General features: G+C 48.9%; 1 protein-coding gene across 5 annotated transcripts; it reads right to left on the bottom strand.

Annotated features, from left to right (window-relative positions):
• Positions 1–6716: 6716 nt before the first annotated feature.
• Positions 6717–21078, bottom strand: KCNA2 (potassium voltage-gated channel subfamily A member 2). 5 transcript variants are annotated; one of them, XM_032249797.1, is made up of 3 exons: positions 19332–20078; positions 18496–18828; positions 6717–18058 (listed from the first exon to the last, which is right to left on the bottom strand). In XM_032249797.1, exon 3 carries the CDS (start codon positions 17893–17895, stop codon positions 16396–16398), a length of 1500 nt encoding a protein of 499 aa, XP_032105688.1. In that variant the 5' UTR covers positions 17896–18058; positions 18496–18828; positions 19332–20078; the 3' UTR covers positions 6717–16395. The 5 variants fall into 5 exon arrangements, with proteins under 5 accessions (XP_032105688.1, XP_032105690.1, XP_032105691.1 ...); XM_032249799.1 differs by lacking the exon at positions 19332–20078 and adding an exon at positions 20700–21078 and having other exon boundaries at positions 9379–18058; XM_032249800.1 differs by lacking the exon at positions 19332–20078 and adding an exon at positions 20628–20646 and having other exon boundaries at positions 9379–18058.
• Positions 21079–23167: the final 2089 nt, after the last annotated feature.

The raw sequence follows: 23167 nt of genomic DNA, 5'->3' as shown, positions 1-23167 counted from the left end.
CAGCCCTCTCTGGGCCTCAATATTCTAACCTACAAAATGAGGCAATTGGTGTAGTTGATCTCCAAGACCTTTTCCAGACTAGACTAGCCAGGATTCTATTTCCCCCAACCTCCTCACCCCTCACCTTATTCTTAGGAGGCAATTGTAGCAGAAGGAAGCATGGACCAGGTGACAGGAGACCTGAGTTCTTTTCTTAATTTCCAGCTACGTGTCCTTGGCAAGTTTGCATCCTCTTGGCACCTTGGTTTTCTTGTGTATAAACTTGGTGTGGTAATGCCTGACCCAACGGCTGCCACACAAATGTACTGTGAAGGTCAGTGGATAAGAAACTGCTTTGGAGTCTGGGTCATGAATAAGAGGGAGAGTTAGTAGCATAGGCTTCGATGCCAGATGTCCTGGGTTCAAATCCTGCCTTTGGAAGTTATGCAAGACTTCTTCAAAGTCAGATAAGCCTCTCTGTTCCTTTATTCTCCTGAGTATAACATGGGGCTAATTAGAGCCTTAGACATGGGATAATTGTAAGGATTGATAAACATACTTAGAACTGGGCCTGGCATAGAGTATGTGCCATATATAAGCATTTTCTTTTATTATTCATTCGTGGAATTACTCATTTGTTTTGCGATAATTTATTAAAGTTTCCTGCTTATTTATGGGCTGCTATTGGTTTAAGGTTCATTTCCTCCACTCTCCCAATTAATTTTTTCTACACCTTTTCTTTCTGATGGGGAGGGGTGAAGAAGGGGTCTGGGGAAGAGGTTCAGAACCCCCCTAGGCTTTTTCTTTCTCTTAGGAGCTGAGGTGTAAGGGAAGACAGCTTTTTCAGGAACTTTTAATATAGCAGTTGCTCATTCACGCTTTGCAGCTTCATGAATCCCGTTGACAAAAATACCCCAGGAGGGTGATCCCATTCCATTGTACCTCATAATCCCTAGACTTCCTTATCTTCCCCAGGATGCCAAGTTCCTATATTTTTCTGGAGTCTCAGGGGTCAGAGGTTGAAAAACAGAGTTGGAGTCCTTGGTGATTTTTGCTGAAGTGCCCCGATAAGACTCAGCTAAGTGTTGACCCCGCCAGAGTGGTGGCTGTGGTTTCATACCAAAGGCTTCGACGGTGTATTAGTCAGGGTTCTCCAGAGGGACAGATCACTGGGATAAATATGAAAGGGAATTTATTAGGGGGAATTGGCTCACATAATCGCTAAGGTGAAGTCCCAAGGTAGGCTTTCTGCAAGCTGGAAGATGACAGAAGCCAGCAGTGTGGCTCCCAGAGCGGATGGTAGTGTGCCTCAGTTCAAGTCTGAAAGCCTCAGAACCAGAAGAGCCAAAAGTGCAGCCCCCAGTCTGAGGCCCAAGGTCTGAGAGCCCCTGGAAGGCCTCTGGTGCGAGTCCCGAATTGAAAACCCCAAGAATCTGGAGAGTGAAGGCAAGAGGAAACAAAGGCCTCTTACTTCAGGAAGGAGGGAGGAAGAGAGAGAGAGAGAGAGAAGAGGAAGTGGGATGGGAAGAAAGGGGGAGGGAGAGCCAAGCATAGCCCTTTCTTCAGCCCTCTTTGTCCTAGCTGGACAGCCAGCTCACGGGATGCTGCTGCCCACACTGAGGTCTTCCTCCCTCAGGCCACTGACTCACATCAGTCTTTTCTGGAAACTGACAGATCCTCACAGACACACCCAGAAAAAGTGCTCCACTAGCCATCTCTCAATCCAGTCAAGCTGACACCTAATAGTAGCCATCACAGATGGCTTCGTGCTGTCTTGGAGCTGAGTCCTAGATTTGCTTCTCATTAGCTGTTTGAGGATGGGCAATTTCTTTGCCTCCCTGAGCCTCAATTTTCTTATCTGAAAATTGAGATAATGACAATGATCTCATGGAGGTGTTGCAAGAGTTAGGTGAGATAATACAGGCAAACTGCCCAGTGCAATGCCTGCACATGGTTGATGGTTCTTATCTCTTAGTTGAATTGGAATCATTTATTTAGTCAGGGTATTTACTGAATGCCTACTTTGTAGGAGGAATCTCTTTTTGATTTAGTAGCTTGCAAAGTTAAGAATGATGAAAGCAGGTCCTGGGAGTTTGTATTTTTCTGACTGTGCTTGCATGTGCACACACTTTGTGTGTGTGTGTGTGTGTGTGTGTGTGTGTGTGTGTGTGTGCGTCTTTCCCGAGGTAGGTCTATTTCCCCTTTACTCTTTGAGGGAGGAGGAGGAGAACTCCATTCAGCCACAGCCACCATCTGAAGCGCCTTGGGTGTGAAGGGGCATTAGGAGCTGGTGGAGGGGTTTTGGGGAGGTGCGACAGAGTTGCTAAAAGGTCTGGTTCCACCTGGAGCAAGGATGCTGGGCATGCCAAGGTCTAGATGGGTGCGTTGTGGAATGAGTTGGCAAGGTACCTGATAGCTGTTACCTTGGATACTTAGGTGACCAGTATGGGGCACTGGCTCTAGGAACAGGGTAGGGCTTGACTGGAGTCCACCAGAATTTGGGAGAAGTTTACTCACTTAATGCCTCTTGGGAGGTTTACAACAGTGGCTTTCTGCTTGGTCTGGCTTCTTCCATTGCAAGAAGAGTGAGACAGTTCTTCCCTGTGTTGGCGCCTTTCTCTATTCCACAGATCGCCAATGCCACTTCCCAGGGCTCAGCAAGACAGAGCTTAGAGCCAATCAATGCCATTTCTATCCTAGTTCACCTAGGCTAGGTGGACTATTTTGATGGTATCAAGCCTCCTTAGGGCAGATGAGGTTCTCTTGTTTCCCTTCTCTTAAGATATATCTGTGTACCCTTAATCACCTGGGGAAAGAAGGCAATGATGATGGAAGGACTAATGTCTATTGATTGTAATACTTACAAAGAGTACAGGCTTGAACCTCAAAAGGCTGTGCCAGTTATTTAGCTTGGTGACCCTGAGCTACGTGTGCAACCTCTTTGAGGTTCAGTTTCTTAACTGATTAAAATACACATAATAAAACCTACTGTATTAGCCCATTCTTGCATTGCTGTAAGTAGCCAAGACTGGGTAATTTGCATATATTGGATACAATATATATATTGGATACAATAATTTGTTTTTGGATACAATATATTGGATACAATATATATATTGGATACAATAATTTGTATCCAATTAAAAAGAGGTTTAATTGGATCACGGTTCTGTGGGCTGTACCAGAAGCATAACACCGGAATCTGCTTCCTGGGAGGCCTCAGGGAGCTTTTACTCATGGTGCAAGGGCACAAGTACTTCACATGGCAGGAGCAGGGAGGGAGAGGGAGAGGGGGCGGGTGCTTCACACTTTTAAATGACCAGAATGCCTTGTGAACTCAAGAGTAAGAGCTCACATATCACTAAGGGGATGACCCAAGCCATTCATGAGGGATCTGTCCCTACGACCTAAACACCTCCCACCAGGCCCCACCTCCAACACTGAGGATCACATTTCCACATGATAGTTGGGTGGGGACAAATAACCAAACAATATCACCCAGCTGATGGGATTGCTGTGATAACTAAATGAGATGATACATGTCATAGCTTTGCAGTGCTTCTGGCACAAAGCAAGCTCTTGGAACATGCATGGTACTTTGTATTTATATAGATATTAATGCCTTTTAAAACCTTCGTGCTGAACCTGTAAGGTAGGCATTTTAATCTTAAGTTGAGACAGGAAAACTGAAGTTTATAAATGTTAACTCCCTTGTTAAGGTCACATGGGTAATAGCCTATACCGTAGAGCCAGAGATGGAACCCAATTCCGACTTCAAGGCCCAGCCATTTCCTAAGACATCGAGTCTTACCACCCTTAGAATTTGGGAAACCTGCAGGAACTTTTTGGAGCTCTAGTCCCTTGGAATTGAGGAGGGGTTTGGTCCTAGAGCTGATGTAGGGTTGGGCAGGCTCCAGAGGGCAACTTCTATGGGATGTGTGAAGCAGGGCATCAGGAGATGTGTGGCTCCTTGACCACAGGCCATTTTACTCAGGTGACTTGCAGCAGCTGCACCTAAGGGCCGGTCTGACCCCAGAAGTTGAGATAAGAGGTCTTTTCTAGGGCCAGAGAAAGATACGGGGTGAGGGGTCCTAGAACAAGGCCATTTCTCTGCTTTTCCATGACATCGATATTTCGGGCACCGCTGTGATTACGAGTCCTGGCTAGTGTTCAGGTTGGAATAGGTACAAGGCCGAAGAGCCTTGACTGTTTCTTGCTCAGCCACTGATTTGTGAGTGTGTTGTTTACTGACCTAAGTGAGGGTGTGTGTGTCTGTGTGAGGGGTAGCCTAAGAAAATAAAAGGAGAGGATAACCAGAGCTGATAGTCAGGTTGAGAAATGCCCCAGTTGATGGATTAAAAAGATGCAGACCTGCCTCATTTGCATGTCATTTAAATAGCATTAGTTGCGCTTCAAAATATGTGGTTCTCCCCCTACTGCTGTGCTAAACCAGCCTGGCGATATTTCAGGTCTTGATTCCAGGGCCTGAGAGTCAGGCACAGCTACCACACGTGGAACAGATTAATAGGAAGAGAAGTCCTGGGGCAGAAACTGGGTCTAGCTCTGTGTCGGCCACTAACTCAGGTAAATTTCTGTCTTCTTCTCTTGTCTGGAAAACCCACAAGAGCAGAATATCCTAAGCATCGAGTGCAAAAACATTTTTTTTGAATAAATGAGTGTTTTTAAATAAATGAAAACAACTCTGGACAAACCACTTTTCCTTCCTGGATATGGAGGAGAAGATAAGGTGTCTACTTTTGACCAATAGTTTTAATTTTGGGGGCTGTGGACAGCTGTGGACATGTCACAAGAAAAATGACCACACCATGACTTGTCATACATCATTTCAGGGGCTTTTTAGACCCATTTGGGGTCGATTCTTGAACCCCTTGGTCAAGGTTAGAAACCCTTGGGCCAAAAAAGGCTGAAAATCCTTCAACTTTCAGATTTCGGAGTATCCTACCCCACATGGATCTCTAGGACATGGGAATCCAAGAGAAGGGGCACACTCATGTATTTTTACTGGCTCCCACTATGTGCCAGGTGCTCATCTGATCTTCACAAGATAAGGTAGGAGTAATGATTTCTTTTATAGAAGTGAGGAAACTGAGGCTCAAAGAGAGTATGCCCCAGGGTTACAGAGCTGTGAGTGACAGAGATGGGATTCGAATCCAAGCCTTTGGCTCCAGAGCTGTTCTCTTTCTCCAGGGTTAACATTGTTTCTCAGTTGTGCCAATTAGCTTTCCTCTTCCTGCCCACCACGTTGGCCCCCTGGACTAGGAGGGCTACGTACTTGTTCCCCACCCATCAAGTGGCCGTCTTAAGTGGGAGCTACTGGTTGGGGTGAGCCCAGGGTGGTCGAGTATGTACAGGGTAGGTGCCTGAGGCCAGGCAGGGAGGGTCTGGTGTGCATAAGTGGCATGGGTGGGCTGCACTTGAACTAGCTGAGCTCTCCTCCCCAAAGTGGAGAGAAGAATGGGGACCTTGATGTTGTAACTTCCACACATCCCTACTCCCTTTCCCTCCTTTTCCTCCTTGCTTTTACCTAACAAGAGCGAAGTTAACAATTTACCTAACAAGATCTAAACAGTCAGGGACTGTTTAGACAAAATTCTTCCCAGCTCCCATCTTCCCAGCATCCCAGGTTCTTGGAGGCATGAATTCCTTGCTCAGCCCCAGCAGGAGGGACCAGGCCTGGGAGCCTGACTTGGTTTCTTACTTCTTTAGAGTAGGGAGCCCCACTCCATTAGTCAGCCTGAGGTTGTTCTGCAGAGGTCTAGAACCCCACGTGGTGGGGAAAATGCCCAATATGAAGGCACCTGTAGCAGCAGCTGTCCCAAATGGTTCTTGCCTCTTTGCCACCCTCTCTCTTGTCCCCTCAGTACCTGTACCCAGAAACACATCCCGAAGGTGAGGTCAGGGTGGGGAGCCCAGCTGCTTTGGCTGCGTAGTTTTCTTAGGGGCAGAGCATGGTAGATTGTGAAGGGGTAAAACTAAAGATCTTTAATAGGAGACCTGGGTGTTTGGGTGTTTGGAGTATGGAGGTGCTCAGGGATGGGATGTGCCTGCTAGTGGCTGAGGCACCGATTTACTTGCAGTCATACTCCACACCATGGCCTCTTTTGAGCCTTCTAAATTTTGGGGAGCTCAGGACTAGAGTAGCCCTCAGAGGAAATCAGAGAGATGTGCCTCAGCAGTGTGTGTGTGTGTTAGGATCTTCTCCAAGGAGGTGCTGCTGCATCTCCATCTCAGGAGGCCCAGATAGACATTCTCCTCACTTGAGAGTTGGGAGCATGGTTGGTCCAGACCCCTGGGCCAGCAGTAATGGGCAGAGGTGGGGGTGGGTTTGAGGACAAGGTCTGTAAAGGTGGGTGTGGCTGCATTTAAATGATTTCCAGACTATGTTTGGTCTTCAAACTGGGTACCCCACCCTCAAACATCCTCCAGCTCCACAGAGGATACAGGAAGTGTTGATGTAATCGGGGAGATCTCAAATGCACGCACCCACCGTCCCATCCACATGCCCTGCCTTGTATGCCTGGGGCTCCCAGTTAAGGGCAGGTGGGCACATGCCACGATGATTTCCAGTGCATCCAGGAGGACTCTCTCCCGTCCTTCCCTGGTCTCTCTGTCTGGCCCCTCATGGCCACAGAAATTAGACTGAGAGTAAGGAGAGCACACTTGAGTGTTGTAGGGATGGTAATTCCAGCAGGCAAGAAAGAAGTGAAAGCCATCAATGTCTGTCAAAAATTTTATTTTTTTCATATCACACAGAATGATGTTAAAATAAATCCTCAGTAATATATATTTATATACTTATTTACTTGTGTCAATATTTACAAAAGACTGTGGAGCTCTATGAAGTCTATGTACACCCATGATCAGGTGGACAGGCAATGTTCATTGAGGCACATATGTACACATATATGTATAACCTATGTACAAATATCAGACCCTACTGACACAGGAACTCTCAGCTGCAGAAGTCTTGGGTGGGGCAGTGTTGGTGGGGCTGAAAGCTTCCAGAATATGTCAGCAAGAATGATAATATCAATACATCCTGTGCAATGTAGTTACAGCTGGTGTCTAAATTTTCATGAAGCAAACAAATAGTTAAATGACTCCCAACTCCCTTGAGTCTTCCCCACAAGTCCTGCTCCGCCTTCAGTTCTCATTGGTCCCCAGCCTCTTATCACCATGGAGACCCCAGTTCCCTTTCGGCATCATCCTTATGAAGCTTTACCATCAGCCTTGGAGTTCCTTCTGCTATTGATCCCAAGGAGGCTTATTTATCTGCCTCTTTGAGTTTTCAGCAATTATTAGAGACAGGACATGGGAGGGCAGCTGCAGAGTCATGCACAAGCAGCAAGGAAGCCAGTGCAAGCCCTAATTGGAGTCTGTGCTGCGTGAGACTAAGTGAGCGGCGGCCATTTCCACTACATATATATATATATATATATGTGTGTGTGTACATATATATATGTGTGTGTGTGTGTGTGTGTGTATATATATATATATACATACATACATACACAATATAAAATCTCCGGAGACAGCCTATATAAGCATATAAGCACACAGGTCTGGAAAATAAAATAGCATCCTCCACTCATGAGCTTTACAGCTATGTCCCTGATGAAAACTAGAGAATCTTCCTTGATTGCTGGCACCATTAATCTCAACTGTTCCCAGATTATCCTTAGTGGAGAGAGGGGTGCAGGGATGCAGAAAACCAGGAAGAGGCCAATTTGGCTGGGGTACTGTTTGCTCAGCAGGCTAGAGCTCGATCATGGGACTTTCCAGCTTCCTGGGGCCCTTCAAATGAAGGAACCATCCAAGCACGACAACAAAAGGAAACTGGGTCGCTGGATCCCACGTGAAGGCAGAACTGGGGCAAGCACAGAGCATGTTCAAACCCTCAGGAGCTGAGACTCACCCCCGCCAAAGCCAGCCAGCCCTCTCCTTCTTGCTTTGCTATCCCCTTTCTTAGCCTGGAGCTGATATGCTCCTTTCCAGCCCCACCTGGCAGGTCAAAGTCCTTGCCCTACACTTTTATAGGCTAAAAAGGCAGTAATGTTAGCAGCTGACATGGAAATTGTTTGGTAGCAAAGTGCACCCCTGAATATTCTCTTCCTCCTAGCTCCTCCTATTGCTTTCTCTAGCAGCCCGGAGTGTTTATTCACTCATACAAACAAGGCATTCGGTGTCTAGGGAATCATTTTTCAAGGAGAAGCAGGGCTTAGAGGCCTCTCACAGAGACTCAGAAAGACACAGGTCTGAGTCCTCTGTATAGCTACCAAGGGTCCTAGCATACAGTCACATCTATGCTGCCCTCAGTGATCTAGACACTGCAGTAGCTGTCCACATTGTTACATAATCATGCCCTGTGCATCCATCAGTGGAATGATGCAGGGAGTCCTCAGCTGCAAACTCATCTGGAACATATTTGACTATTTTAGGAGTGCAGAGGAGCACAGAAAGTTATATCCATTTCCATGCTGAGGCTCATGAAGTATAAGAAGTAGCCATCCAGACAGGCCACCTCGACTGCCTCAGTTCACCAGCTAGTCATGCCAAGTCTGGGCTATGGGCTTCTGCTACCTGGTCACAACTGACATAGCCAGACTGGAGGGCTTCTGTGGGTGTGGGGAGATGGCAGACACCCCTGCACCACCTCAACTGCTCCAGATACAGTGAGCAATCCCTCCCACTCCTATCCAGGTAGAAAGTACACAGTCAAATGCAAGAGGTGAGGCTGAAAGAAACTGTCTCCCATGGATCTAACACACTGGCAGGCAAGAGGGAGAATGAGAGCAGGTTTCAACTTGCACCCGGCCGTTTCTTCAGTGATGTATACAGCTTGCCCCCAAAGAGGCAACTGAATTTCAGCCGCTCTGATACCCAAACCCTCAGCTTAGGTTTAGTCATAATAAAAAACAGAATGGATTTGTTAGTTCCATTGATTGTCACAAACCTCACCTTCTGTGTGGCAGAGATGTGCTTTAGTTCTTCATTGGAATATTACTTTCAGATCTCGTGAACCTCAAACCTAGGGCACCACCAATGAGAAAGAGAACGCTAAATAGATCAATGCTTTGCCAGGTCTTCAAGCTCTCCACTCCCCTCCAGTACAAAGTTTGGAATAACCTTTCTGGTCCTCAGTGATGAGGTTACAGCCAACCACAGCAGACAGAAGAAAGGCTAAAGCAGCTAGCTGTTAGATCAGTCTTCCCTTTTATCCCTGAGTCAGGCAGCCACGTGGGAGGGAAAGGAAAGAGGTGATCCTAGGCCTGTTCTTTTTTTATGAAAGATTCGCCTTCTAGAGAGGTGCCTAAGCAGAAAAAAAAAAAAAAAAAAAAAAAGAGTGGAACTGGAGAGGTGAAAAGAATGCAAAGGAGGTCATTCAAAAAATGCACATAAATGTAGTTTATTCCTTGGATTGCCAAATTTATTCCACATGAGTAAAACTAAGGAGATTGGTCAATGTGTAATTCTGTAATTTAAAAAACAGTATACATATATACATATACTATATATATATATACACACACACACAGATATATGTATATATGGAAAATGTCTAATAACTCAGGACCAATTAACCAAACTCTTGATTGACAAGAATTATGTCTTTTTACTATACTTTCAGTAGAAAGACGCAAGTGACAGCAAAGGCTCTATCTGATGAGCCAGGATGTGCCCCAGTGGCCCATTTCCAGGTCTGTATTGTAACCAGCAGCCATTCAGCCTGTCTCTTTGGTCTTCTCCATCTATCTCTACTTCTGTACAATAAGCACTGAGGTTTAGAATGTTGACCCTGAACAATGCAAGGTCTCCTGCTATCTTCAAACATTCTACTTATCTAAGGCAGGAAAGTTTATACTAACCTACTTAGGAAATATTTTTCTCAATAGCAAAGGTTGAACCAGGCATGTTTTCCCATTCCCACTCAAATAACCAGAATGTTCCCGTCCCTGAGGTTTCCCATCAGTTAACTGAGGTTTTGCTGTACACATGTGTATAGAGCAAGGTAGATCAAAAAAGAATGGAATGGGACCCTGGGGTTGCCAGCCTTCCCTGATTGTCCAGTCTGAACATTTAACCTCACAGATATTTTAGGAAAGGGGACTCTTCTGCAGCCCCTGGTTATGTGTGCAAATATTTGTGCAGCTGCACACTCTAGCGGGTCGTAGTCTTTATTTCACTTATGTCATGCCCTAACCACCCAAACTTCTATCCCCGTAGACTTCTACTGAAACCAACAAGAACTTGCTTCCTTCTGCAGCTCTCATGGAGTCCCTTTGGTTGAGCAAGTCAGCTTATTTTGAAGGATAGTTAGAGGGCAATTCCCAAATCTGCCCAGGCTACTGATCCCAAGTGCAAACCTCCAGGCCACATTCCCTCAGCATCCATCTCCCTGGGGAAGGGAGGAAGGGTAGCAAAAGGATCAAGTAATGGCTTTTAGTGCATGGAAATGATCTTCTGTAATGGCTCAGGATGCTTTATTCTTATATTGGGAAGCACTCTCCTGTAGGCTTCCATTACACCTGCCAGACCTAGGGAAAGTCAACAAAATGGGCTGAGGAGGTCACTCAAACTTAGGAATTTTGTGCCTAGAGGTTGTAAGGATGCTGTGTGACAGCAGGCAGAAATGGGGAGGCAGAGAGAGAGGGGACAGAGACACACATGGAGACAGAGAGGTGCACACAGGAAAGAAACAGAATGACAAAGCCCTCTTGCGGGCTTTCATTGTGCATACACTGCACCTCAGCATATGTGTCCATTCCAGAAGGAGGTCAGATCTCAGAGGACAGGAGTCACATAAACACGTGGGAAGAAGAGGGAACTACAGAGACTGTGAATGAGTGCCCAGAAGTCAAGGGCACTATCTGATAATCCAGGTACTATCTATCACTTTTCAGTCCTGAGAGCAAGATTTTGAAAGAGCTATTGCTAAAGAAAACAGTCACTATTTATTTTATTGCACTTTTCCTCTTTAAAAATATTCAGACACAAACTATGAGAGATGAAGCTGAGATTTGGTGGGAAGGGAAGCAGAAATAAAAAGTAAACTAGGTTAGTTTGAGGAAGGAACCCTTCCTGTGTATAGGGGAGCCCCTACCTCCATCTGTCCCTGCTGGCTGCTTTGATAGGGGAACAGGGTTTGTCTCAACAAGGGCCAAGTCTGAAGATGGAGATGATAGTCACAATTGCTACTGAGACAGTTCCCAGCATCCCCCTCCCTGTGGGTTGGCTCAAGTGGGCTGATGATGTTAATGAGGTTAAGGTCATGGGTTCAAACCTGGCAATGGATACCTTGCCAAGGCTGGGGGAACCTCCATTGTGTAACCAAGGAGCACCCTGGACATTACAGCCCTCACAGACCAGGCAGCCATCACGGACATATAGGTTGTTAGGACAATGGGCCCCAGGAAAGTCCTGGGGAGTAGAGCTCAGCACCGTCATCCCCTCTCTTGACTAAACAAGTCAAAGCACTGTGCTCCCCTGCCTGACATGGGGGTAGCGGTGCCACCTTCATATGCAATTTGCATACTGTTCTATAGTTTCCTTTGGGGAAAGTCAGATAGAGGCTGACTTTCAGATAGATGCTGACGTGTTGGCGTCTTTCAACATGGGTTGACACTGATAAAGTCCTCACCGCAATACAGTGAGAGATCTAGGAAGCACAGGTAGGACAAGCTAGTCCTGAGCCCTCCCCACATACAGCAGCAACATGAACACCCAGGCTGGGGTCTCCGGCCATCATAGCTTCCATGGGAGCCCTGTCCATACTAGGCTAATGCAATCTAGAGGTACACTCCCAGGGGGTCCCTTTTGGAAGGCTAACCTCCTGGTGACTTGCCAACACCAGCCTCAGAAGCCCAGGTGAGAGGGACAGAGGTAAGCAGAGAAGAAGGAAGAGAGCATGTCAAGCATCACTGAGGTTTCAGGAAGCACAGAGCCTTAATTATTTCTGAAGTAAATGTTGGCTCCTGAAAAGTTTACTCTGAAATTTGACCAGCTCAGCTACTCTCTCTTCCTGACAATCCCTCCACCATTCCTGGGGCCCTTTCTTTTCAGCCTCCTGAACACTCCAACTTTCCTGAAAATTCCAACTTTCAGAGGCACTTGATGAAGCCATCAGGAATGGTATCTTGACTTGGAAACACAAGTTTGCAGCCAAGCACAAGTTTTGGATCCACACATCTGTTCCCTGATGTTGTTGCCTTCTCTGTAGGGACTGGGAGCTGTGAGCATCACTGGAAAGGAGGATGAGACGCAATGGGAATGGCTGCAGGAGCAGATCCTGATCCGAGGCCTGACTGCAACTCCTAACTTCCAGTGTAGGTGAAGCCTTTGCTGAAATGCACTCAGCTCTCAGCTAGTCCTACTGAGGGGAAGAACTGGCTCCAAGAGTAATCCAAAATAGTGGTGAATCTTAGAAAGTATTTAAATATGGTCTTAGAATATATGATAAAGTCAGGCCTTCTAAAAAGTGTTTGCTTGTTTAGCCTTAGGTGTATGTTCTTAATCACTTTTTACTTTAGCTGAACTGGGTTGCATAGTAATTGGATGGGAGGCAGGTCATCGGGGGAGCCCAACAAGAGGGAAGGAAGAGCATGCCTGGGCTTGAACACCCCCAGAGGGGAATCAGGAGTTGGCCCCTTTAGGCGTATGCCCAAGAGCAAGTGAAATGCCACAAGCAAGTAAATGTGGCTCATTTTAAGAGACAGGTCACTATAGGGTCTCAACTTCCTGACCTAGCCCCCCAAAAGCTGCAGAAGATGGAGGGGCAATAAGATCTGTGGGCTTAGAGAATGTTGGGGACATCTTCACCCTTGTCCTGGGCTCAAGATTCTGCAGTTTCTTGAGCCATTACTGCTTTTAAGAGAAAAGGGCTGAATCTGGAGACCCCAGGTGATGGGAGTAGGGGAGCCTGGGCTATTGTGTTGTCTGTGTGGATCTGCTGGAAGGAAGAGTCATGGCAAGGAAGCCTATATTAGGCTGCCAGCTGTCCCAGATACTTCCACGCCCTGTAACCAGGTTTCTGGTGGGAGGAAGGTGAATTGCTAGAGGCCCCATGCACTTCCTGGTCTTCGTCAGATATCTGCTTGATGTGGTGGCTCATCCTTCTGCTTGAAACCTCAGGAGTTACTTTTCAGGACTGAAATCTGGTGGTGAGAGAAAAGACTAGAGAAAGAGATTCCTTGAAGGATACTGAGGGATATAGACACAGGCCAGGGAGAGGTGACTAAATCTGATCTTTTTTGTTTGTGCCTGTTCATTCATAGCTCTGGGGGCAGAGCAATGTGTCTGAGTATATGTCTGCATTTTATCTATATTGTGTGATGTTTCTGGGCATGTGTGCGATGCATTTCGTGTGCCGATTATAAGTAAATGCATTGTGTATATATACTGAGTTTGTGTGTTTCATGTGAAGAAACAATAGTAAAGTATCCTTTGTGTATTTTACATGCATATATATTGTGTCCTTGTAGTTTTTTATGTATTTTGCATCTGAGTTGCAGGCTGTATGTTTGTATGTGGTGTATGTTTGTCTTTTGTCTATGTTATGTGTAAATTATGTATCTATGCAGAGTGTGCATATTTTGTAGATAGTTATAACCATATATCTTCTGTGTTTGCTTTTATGTTAACTTGGTCTGTCTGTATTTTGCACGTGTTGCATGTTTTATACTTGTGTGTGGCAACCGTGTATCTATTTTGTGGTGAATGTGCATGACTGTGTGTGAACATTTTAGAGTCCTGGGCCAAGAACACTGTGATACGATATCTACCTCTGACCTAGGCCTCAGAATGGGTTGCTTTACCTTCTATTTTCCAAAGGTCTGTGTCCCTCCCCACCCCATGCCTTGGAAATTCAGCACCACCTCCCATGAAGGAGAGGAAGAGAAGCACAGAGGCTTTGTGCTGGGCATGGGATAACCTGCAGATACCTGGGGATGTGGGTGACCAGGCACTAATGAGCACCCTGGGCCTAGCACCCTGAGCTGGTGCCCCATGCCCCAAGACAACTGTAGGTGCTAACTAGGCAGCAGTGAGGCCTGGGCCGGAGCCACTCCTGCATAGCCCAACCCTTGCAATTCACTGTTCAGGAAATTTAAGCCACTCTGTCAAAAGACAAAGAAGCCAGTGTGGTGAGTAAAAAGCCCCCAACCTGAAGCCATTCTGGGGTCAAGCTATTGTCTGCCTTTGAGCTGAGCAGTGCTCATTTGCACTCTACCTGTTCTTGGAGGTGGGAAATGATTCTTTATGCCACTGGTTCATTTTAAAAAGCAGTTCTGGTTGCCAGTTCAATGGGAGGAGAGTTTGGGTCTGGAGATCAAAATGATGCCTTTGGATCATCTAGGGACTCCATCCCTTAGCTCTGGACCTCAAACATTTCCACATAGAGGAGGCTCCCTTTAAGCCCAGATCAGTGGAATTTGGTCCCAGGGAGTCTTACTCGTTGGTGTCCTTGGTTTCAAAGCAGGGGATCCATTCTGGCTCTTTAGGGAAAGGTTTGTGAAAGTGACAGATGCAGAGCCAAATGATAATAAGATCCAAGTGGCATGAGAAAAGGTGAGAATGGAGATGATGAAGAGGATAGACTATACAGAGGAGGCCCGGGGTGGGTCTGGCCCAGGACAGCTGGAACTGTGAGGGCCACAGGGCCCTTGTGCACTCAGTAAGACAAGCTTCAGCCATGGGAACTGAAGCTGCAGCACATGGAGGGCAGAAAGACAATTCTAACGTCTAAGAATCCATGGATACCGGAGTGTCTGAGGCAATGGCAGCAAACCCAGGCCCAGTGGGGTTACCAATGAGACAGATTAACCTGTTAGGCCTCTTAGAAAGCCAAGCCACCAAGCAGTGGATTTGCTCCTGAACCTGAACTCCAGAAAATGAATATATATATATATATATACACACACATACATATATATATATGTATGTGTGTGTATATATACATATACACACATATTTATGTATATATATACACCCTAGTGCACATAGTCAAACACATGCATAAATTGCCCTGTGTCAAAAATATTGCATAAGCTTGTACAATGTTCAAATGCAATTTTTTTTCTATCGCTAGCTAGGTAGAGGAACGCGTGAAAGAGAGATACTCGATATATATTTATATACACTGAATCCACAGACCTGCCTGTCGTCAGGACCAGATGCCCTGGTCCACTGGATAGTCATGCCCATGACTAGATCAATGCTAAGGTGCAGTCATGTGAGGTGTTCAGACGCTGCCTTCCCTGCCCACTCTCCTGGCTTTGCAGAGGTCTGCATTCCCGTTTAGAAGAACAGGGATAGGTAGGCTGGGGGGACAGAAGTTTTAGTTCCATTCCAAATAGTCTATGGTTTTTCCCCTGATGGAGGGATTTTTACCTTCTGATGGGAAAAAATCCCTAGTTCAAGACCATTTCAAGGCTATTAATACTCTAAATATTAATACTGTGTAGGCTACTAGGAAAATAGGTTATCTCCTGTTTTAAATATTGAGATTCATGCAACAAACACCCATGCAGCTCTATCGCATCACTGGTAAATTTCACTGCAGTGTCAGTGTAGCTGGGCCACATCAGTAAGAAAGCAGATGTCTGCAAACTCTAGTAAGAAACCAGACATGTTTTTGTGACCCTGAAGCCTGCAAAAATGGTGAAATCAGAGGCTTAGAGGTCCGTTGGTTTGTTAGCTTCTCCCCATAGGCCTAAGGGAACAAATGTGAAACTTGACAACTCATATTCGGTCATACTAACTGTCCCTCCCCCGGGCTTCCTTCACATCGACACTGCAGAGAAAAAGCAGAATGCAGCATTTTCCGTTATGAAACACAAGCCTCCGGAGCGTCTACTTGGCAACTGCAATTCACAAACCCCAGCCTGTGACACAGAAAGTAATTCCAACACACAGGACTGTGTGTTCTTTTCAATGCGAAAATGAGAATGACCTTTTGAATAAACACCAGATATTTAAAGCTAAGCCATGATTGTGTTCCTCTGTGAAAGGGCAGGTGGGCTCAGATGGGGTGGTGGGATGGCAGGGAGGGGAGTGCATCTCCTGGATGTTGTGTGCATTTAATTAGGAAGGAATGGTGGCACTGACAGGTGCACCGTGTATTGGGTATGTGGTGGCCTCAATGTGTCTTTCTGAAATCCTAGCTTGATAGGTGACTCCCATCTTTGGAAACTCATAAGCCAGTGATGAGGATGTGCATGAAAGCCATGATAGATATTCTGTGTCCTAAATCAAAAGTCAAAAGATCAAAAGTCACTTGCACAACTATTGCTTTCCATGCAGAACCAGATACACACTGTAGAACACACTGACTACAATGCAGGCTATTATGCGACATCTGCATTAGTTCCATTGAGCTGTGAGTATGGTAATAGGTTTCAATCAGACATCAGTTAACATTTTGGTAATATTCACATAATTTGTGTTAGCCAAGGTACAGTTGGCTGTTTTCAAGTTTTCCTCTCTAAAGTCCTCATTACTGTTGTTTACCCCCTCCTGGATCTCCATGTAATCAGACTTACTAATGGTAGAGGCACTTCTACTTTTCTTTAGGTCAGGGGAGGATGGGATCTTTGGACAGCTTGTCACTTGCAAGTATTGGGCCTGCTCCTCTCCCTCTGTCTCCCGGTGGTAGAAGTAGTTGAAATTGGACACAATGACAGGGACCGGTAAGGCAATAGTTAACACACCTGCAATTGCACATAGGGAACCCACTATCTTCCCCCCAATGGTAGTCGGAACCATGTCTCCATAGCCTACAGTTGTCATGGAGACGACTGCCCACCAGAAGGCATCTGGGATGCTGGGGAACTGGGACTCTCGCTCATCGGCCTCTGCAAAGTAGACAGCACTAGAGAAAAGGATGACCCCTATGAAGAGGAAGAATATCAGGAGGCCCAATTCTCTCATGCTGGCTTTGAGGGTCTGACCTAGAATCTGGAGACCTTTGGAGTGTCTGGACAACTTGAAAATCCTGAAGACTCTTACCAAGCGGATGACACGGAGAATGGCCAGTGACATGGCCTGCTGGCCTTGCTGAGCGTCCTCTGGCTTCTCAGCCAACTCTGTCCCCAGGGTGATGAAGTAGGGGATGATGGCCACAATGTCAATGATGTTCATGATGTTGGTGAAGAAGCCGGCTTTGCTGGGACAGGCAAAGAACCTCACCAAGAATTCAAAGGAGAACCAGATGATGCAGAGAGTCTCTACAATGAAGAAAGGGTCTGTGAAGGAAGTCGACTGCTGGTACCCGATGGTGCTGTTGGAATAGGTGTGGAAGGTCACCCCGCCACCATGCATGTCTTCATTCTCATCCCGGAAGATAGGCAATGTTTCCAGACAGAAGCTGACGATTGAGATCAGAATCACCATGACAGACACAATAGCTATAATCCTGGCAGGCCCTGAGCTTTCTGGGTATTCAAAGAGAAGCCACACTTGTCTCTGAAACTCATTTTCAGGCAGAGGACGCTCTTCCTCCTTGATGTAGCCTTCATCTTCCCGAAACATCTCCATCGCTTCTTCTCCCAGCTCATAAAACCGAATTTCTTCAGAGAATATATCTAAGGGCACATTCACAGGTCGCCTCAATCGGCCCCCAGACTGGTAGTAGTACAAAATGGCATCAAAGCTAGGGCGGTTCCGATCGAAAAAGTACTCATTTCGGAGGGGGTCAAAGTACCTCATTCGCTTCTTTGGGTCCCCTAAGAGGGTCTCTGGAAACTGGGCTAAGGTCTTTAGCTGGGTCTCAAACCGCAGCCCTGAGATGTTGATCACCACCCTCTCACAGCACTCGTGGTCTGCCTCTGGGTCATAGGTGTCCTGTGGGTGCCCAGGGAGGGCAGCAGCCTCATCTGCTGGGTCTCCGGTGGCCACTGTCATAATTGGGACTGAGAGAAGTGCCTCACGCTATGCCTTTCAGCTGCCTGGCGGCAGGGAGCTCAGGATGCTGCTACTGGCCCCAGGAAGCACAGGAGCATTGGCCTGGGCTCCTGCAGGAGAGCCCCGAGAGCTCTCTGAGAGCTGGAGAGACAGCCTCGCTTGGCTGAAAGACAGAGGCAGTTATTGACATGAGACTACTCAGCATTGGCAGCCTGACCTGGATTGCCACTTTTTGTCTCCCATCTCTCAGCCAAGAGTTCAGAAACGTGATCACCACCACCACAACGACAAAGCAAAATTTACTTTCACCTTGTAACTTGTCTGGGGATCAGTGGGAAACAGGTAGCAATCTCTCAAGGAACTTCTGGAATTCCCTGCACTGGGGGAAGGTGGCTGGTACAGGCCCCCTGGTACCACACAGGCTTTGTGGAGCATAACCCCATGCTAATAGGTTAAAAGTGGACCCTCTTCCCGATGCTGCACTAATGTCTTATACCCAGGGAGGTATTCATGGTGGGAGATCTTGGGCCTGGGTCTTCCTCATTGGCCTCCACCCAATGATTCTACGCAAGGCTGTTATTAAATGATAGATTGATTTACCTGACCAGACAGGAACCTGAAGCTCTCTTCCTTGCAGAGCTGATCAGAAGCTGCGGGAATGTTAGATGCACAAACAGGCAGCCCAACTCCCCATCACATCTTCTCACTTGAGCTAGAAATAATGGTGAGTCATTCTGGGCAGGAGGGCAGACTCTGGGTCCTGGAGGTGAGCTCTAGGACTGGGCTGGGCTGGATGGGCGGTGAGGTGCCTGGTCAGGGGCATGCGGGACTCGACAGCCGAGCCTGTGTCTGGAGCCTTTGGACCGAAGGAGGCAAGATGCAAAGCTCAGCAAAAGCTGGAGTCCTGGCTGTCCTCAGGAGGTGTGACGTTGCCTGGAAAAAAACAGCAGCAAGGTGGAACCAGGGCATTTGGGCAGCTGGTGCCAAGATTTAGGAGGGTCTGGGAGCTTCCCTTATAGAAGGTGGCAGGCGCCCATGCCCATCCTCCATTCTGATGCCAGGCCTGAGGACTATCCCTCAGCCTCCCTGACTCTTCTGTGCAGGCTTCCCATCAGCTTGAAGCACTTTCTTCCAGGGAGCAAGCCTCAGGTTTAGCTAGGCCTGCCTTCTCCAGGGGCCTCCCTGGGTTGATCCCGGTCCTTAGTCCCCAGCTGCTCTCAGGGAGTCTGGAAGAAGCACCCCTACCCCGCCTTGTTAGGACACAGCATCTCCCAAGAGAAGGGCTTAGCTCACTGCAGCCTGTCTACAAGCTCTGACCTCAGCCAGTCCTGGAAAAGAATCTCCCCACCCCCCGGCACACACAGACCCCTTCAGGGCGCATCTAGGGAGACCCCACACAACAAAGTCACCACTGTACGGAAGCTGGATGAACTTACTCTCCCTCCGGGATCCCTGGGCCGCAGGCCTCTCTTTGAGCTGGGTGGCATTTGAGCTGGGCAGGTGCTCGACCACTGATTTCTCCCCCAAGAGAAAATCCCTCATATCTCCTCAGCAGGGAGCACAGAACAAACGCTCAGACTGCCTAGCTGCGAGGCGGTTTGGCAGCAGCGAGAGGGGGAGCCTGAAGGAAGCAGGCTTCCGGACTGGCCCCCTGCCGACCCAATCCCGCCGGCCCCAGGGCGGGGAGGGGTCTGGGCCCTCTCCCCATCGCCCCGGGCTCCGGCTGGGATTCCGTCCGGCGCGCTCACTGCTCGCCTCTGCGCTGAGGACCAGACCCTCCCGCTGGCCGCCGCCGCTAGCGCCACCTTAACCCCCTCCTGCCCGCGCGGTCGGCTTTCGCTGCGGGCCCGAGCGCCGCTCAGCTCTCATGCCCCCCGGGTCCAGCCGAGGGACCACCGAGGTTCAGTCTCCACCCAAAAATCCCGGAGCCTGATCTCTGGGCGTGGGGAGTAGCCTGCGCCAGGCTGCTGCCCCAGATCTCAGCTTCCTTTTAAGCACCGGGGCTCCGCGGCAGCCCACGGCCCCAGCGAGAAAGGGGAAAGCCCTTCTCTGCAGCAAAGCCGTTTGTTATTCTGTGCCGGAGAGGCGGATGCAGCCCGGCCGTCCCAAGTGCTTCGTGTCCTACCAACCCGCGCTATTTACCAGACACGGTTATGCTGCCAGCTGCACTTCCCACCACCCACCAGCTCCTCCCTGTACCCTCCGCCCCGCGCCACGCACGCCCAAGAGGGTCCAGAGCCCATTCTGTGCACTCTTCTTGAGCAGGTGCAAGTTCCCCTTGATCTCCCCGGTCGGGACCTGCTGAGCAGACTGCAGTGGTCGGCCACCGCCTGCCCGCCCGGGACTCAGCCCGAGCCTGCTGCGCTGCAGGCTGCGCCGCCGGGTGCCCCGCAGCCGCTCTGGGCGCCGCAGCCGGGCGGGGAGCGCCGCGCAACGCCCGACACGGATTTACCCTTCCGGATGGGCACCGGGGCCTCCATGTTCCTGGGCTGTGGCCAGCGCCGGCAGGACCCGGCAGCGGGCGGCGGCGGGGTGCGGGCGGCCAGCCGGGAGCCGGCTCTGCAGTCCCGCGGGCGGCGCGTACGGAGCGCCCGGCCGCCGCCCGCAGCCGCACCGCGCCACGCAGCGCCGCACCTGGCCCGACGGCGAACTCGAATTAAAGGGGCCGGCGGGGCGGGGGCCGGGGCCGGGGCCGGGGACTAACCGCCCGCCGCCGCCACCAAGCTCGTCACCTCGTTGGGCCGCCGGGTCTCAGCTCCCGCCCTGCGAGGGAAACAGTCTTTGGCAGAGCCGGGCTTACTAACCAGAAGCTCCAGGAGAGCTCAGCTGGGGGCTGCCGGGCCGGGAGATGGGGGAGGGCAGAAGTTGAGGAGCGCTGGTGAGAGGTTCCTGCCAACGTAATAAAGTAGGCGAGGAGGAGATAATCAATAGCAGCTATCCCAGGCCCACGGCGGGATTCAGCCCCGCGGGAGACGTGTGGCTATTATTGTGGTGCCGCCAGACAGGCTCTGCAGACCCCTTTCTTGTCCCTTCTCCCGCCGGCGAGCCCCCTTCTCCAGATCGGCTTCCCACCCCCCTGTTACCCAGCAAAGACCTGGCTTCGCAGGGAAATGCAGCAGGTGCGGTCTGCAGTGTGGCAGAAACTCTTCTGCTGTGTTCACCCCCACCGAGAGGAGCCGCAGGAACAGGCAGCACTGCAGGGCTGGCCCTCTCTGCTCCCGGACTCCCTCCCCCCGGGCACCGGCAGGGAAGGCTAGGGGACACGCTTCTGCCCTTGGGAAGGGTCAGCTACTCACACAACGGGCCCTGTAGCAGAACTTGCAAAGCCATCTGGCCCGCGGAGCTCTGGACTTGGGAGTGCAGCTTACAGCATCCTGGGGTGGGCAGACGAACATGCCCTTCGCTTTCGGGAAATGTGTGTGGGAAGCCCAGCCTGCCTTCTGCCTAGAAAGGGCATCCGAGAAGGTCCAGGGTGCTTTTGGGAGGCACACGACAGCCTCAAGCCCCTGCTAGTTCTGTTCTCCAGGTCCCTGTTAGAGTCACCTAGACAGGTGTGCCAAACAGTGGTGGTTCCTTGAGATCAGACTGGGGTAGACACGGAGCTCTGAATTCGGAGTGGCTCTAGCACCAAGAAGTCCCCACTGGGCCCTTCCCCGGCTGGAAACCCTACTCTCTCTGCTTGCACCTCACGGGGAGAGCCCCGGAGAGCCAGTGAGGCCGGACTCCAGGTTCTGGCATTTCATTGTGGTAGTCTGTGAGGTGTAGTTGAAGACTGGGAGCCTGTCCAGAGCTGCAGTGGGTGGTCTGGGAAGGCAGTGACCTCTGTGAGCCTGAGGGATGACGGATGGCTATAGAGAAGGGCTGTATGGTTTAAAAGCCCCTTGAACCTGGACTGTCAATGTCCCAGTCAGTGAATGGCTTGGGTGTTTGGGAGGCAGCCAGACTGAGACTTAAATCCCTGACAGTTACTAGGTAAGTTATTTCACTTCCCTGAGCACCAGTGTCCTCCTCTGAAAAATCAGGATGCCCCTAAGGGTGCGGTGAGGTTTTAATTGTTGAATGAGTTTAGCATTCAGCAGACATTGAATACATGAAGATTTCTCTGCTCTGCTTCCCTGTGAAACTCTCCTCCTCGTTCTCAGCCTCCAACTTAGCTTTGGGCTGTTTTTCTAGGCTCCCAATCACCAGGTCATTGTTGCCCCATTCACTCTGCTTCCCAGATTGCCCCACCCTTTACTTTCCCTGAGATCTCGACCATTCCCACCCCTCTACCAAATTGTCCTCCTGTTCCCTGCCCTATATACTTCTGAAAACCTCCCCTGACCAGCACCAAGGGGCTCTGTTTCTCCTACTTGGCACACTGGGTTCTCATGTAATTTCAAGTCAGATAGTCCTGTGTGGCCAAAGTGAGATAGTCTATCCATTTGTCCATATCTATATGTTTCCTTTGCCTTCCTTCTTTAAAACAGGAGATGTGGACAGAGAAAACCTCTGGGGAGTGGGGGGTGGAGAATCAATCAACATAATTGGTGACATGGGCTTACCATGTGTGAGACCCTGTGCTAAGCACCCCAACACAGTGTGACATTTAATCCTCACAGCTCTGGAAGTCAGTGTATACATTAGTATCATTTCATAGGAAAGGAAACTGAGGCAGTAAGAGGTGAAATCATCTGTCCAAGGTTAATAAGTGGTGACTCTATGACTTGAGTTAGGTCTTCGTGATTCTAGGACATGTGCCATTAACCTCCACACTACACTGTGCAGGTGGAATGAGCAGCCCTTGAATTTCATTTCTCTCTTTGAGATCTTCCTCTGACCTCTGCTTCTATTTTGTGACTTGGCCTCAAGGGTATGTTGTTCCCTCTCTACTCTTTAGACTTAAATGTGAACAACAACAAAAAAAGAAATTAACTAAAGAGGGAAAAACAGAAAGAACCATCATAGCAGTTGTTCAGGCACATTTCAGGACTTCTTCCCTGAAAAGTATCTTCAGTACCTTGGCTTGGCAGTGCTGTGTAAGAAAAGAACTCAGGCCCTGTTCCCAGCACTGACACTTGCTAGCTGTATGAACTTGAACAAGTTATTGACTCTCTCAGCCTCATACTGTTCATTTCCTAGTTGGTTGAATGGGAGAGCAAAAGTACCTTACAGGGTAGTAAGGACAAAATTAGCTATAAAGAAGGGACAGCCAGCTAACTTAACTGAGCTCCCTTTCCAGTTCTGTTTGGCCACACAATAACAGCCAGAGTGTCCCTTGATCCTTTCCCTG

This window comes from Sapajus apella, unplaced genomic scaffold (genome assembly GCF_009761245.1).
Source record: "Sapajus apella isolate SASKATOON/1434 unplaced genomic scaffold, GSC_monkey_1.0 scaffold69, whole genome shotgun sequence".
Taxonomy (NCBI): Eukaryota; Metazoa; Chordata; class Mammalia; order Primates; family Cebidae; genus Sapajus; species Sapajus apella.
Note: the sequence above shows the minus strand (reverse complement) of the source record. Positions and strands in the feature narration are given on the sequence as shown.

Excerpts from the sequence above, each read along its gene's own strand:
- KCNA2 (XM_032249799.1), bottom strand. The coding sequence starts at position 17,895 with ATGACAGTGGCCACCGGAGACCCAGCAGATGAGGCTGCTGCCCTCCCT.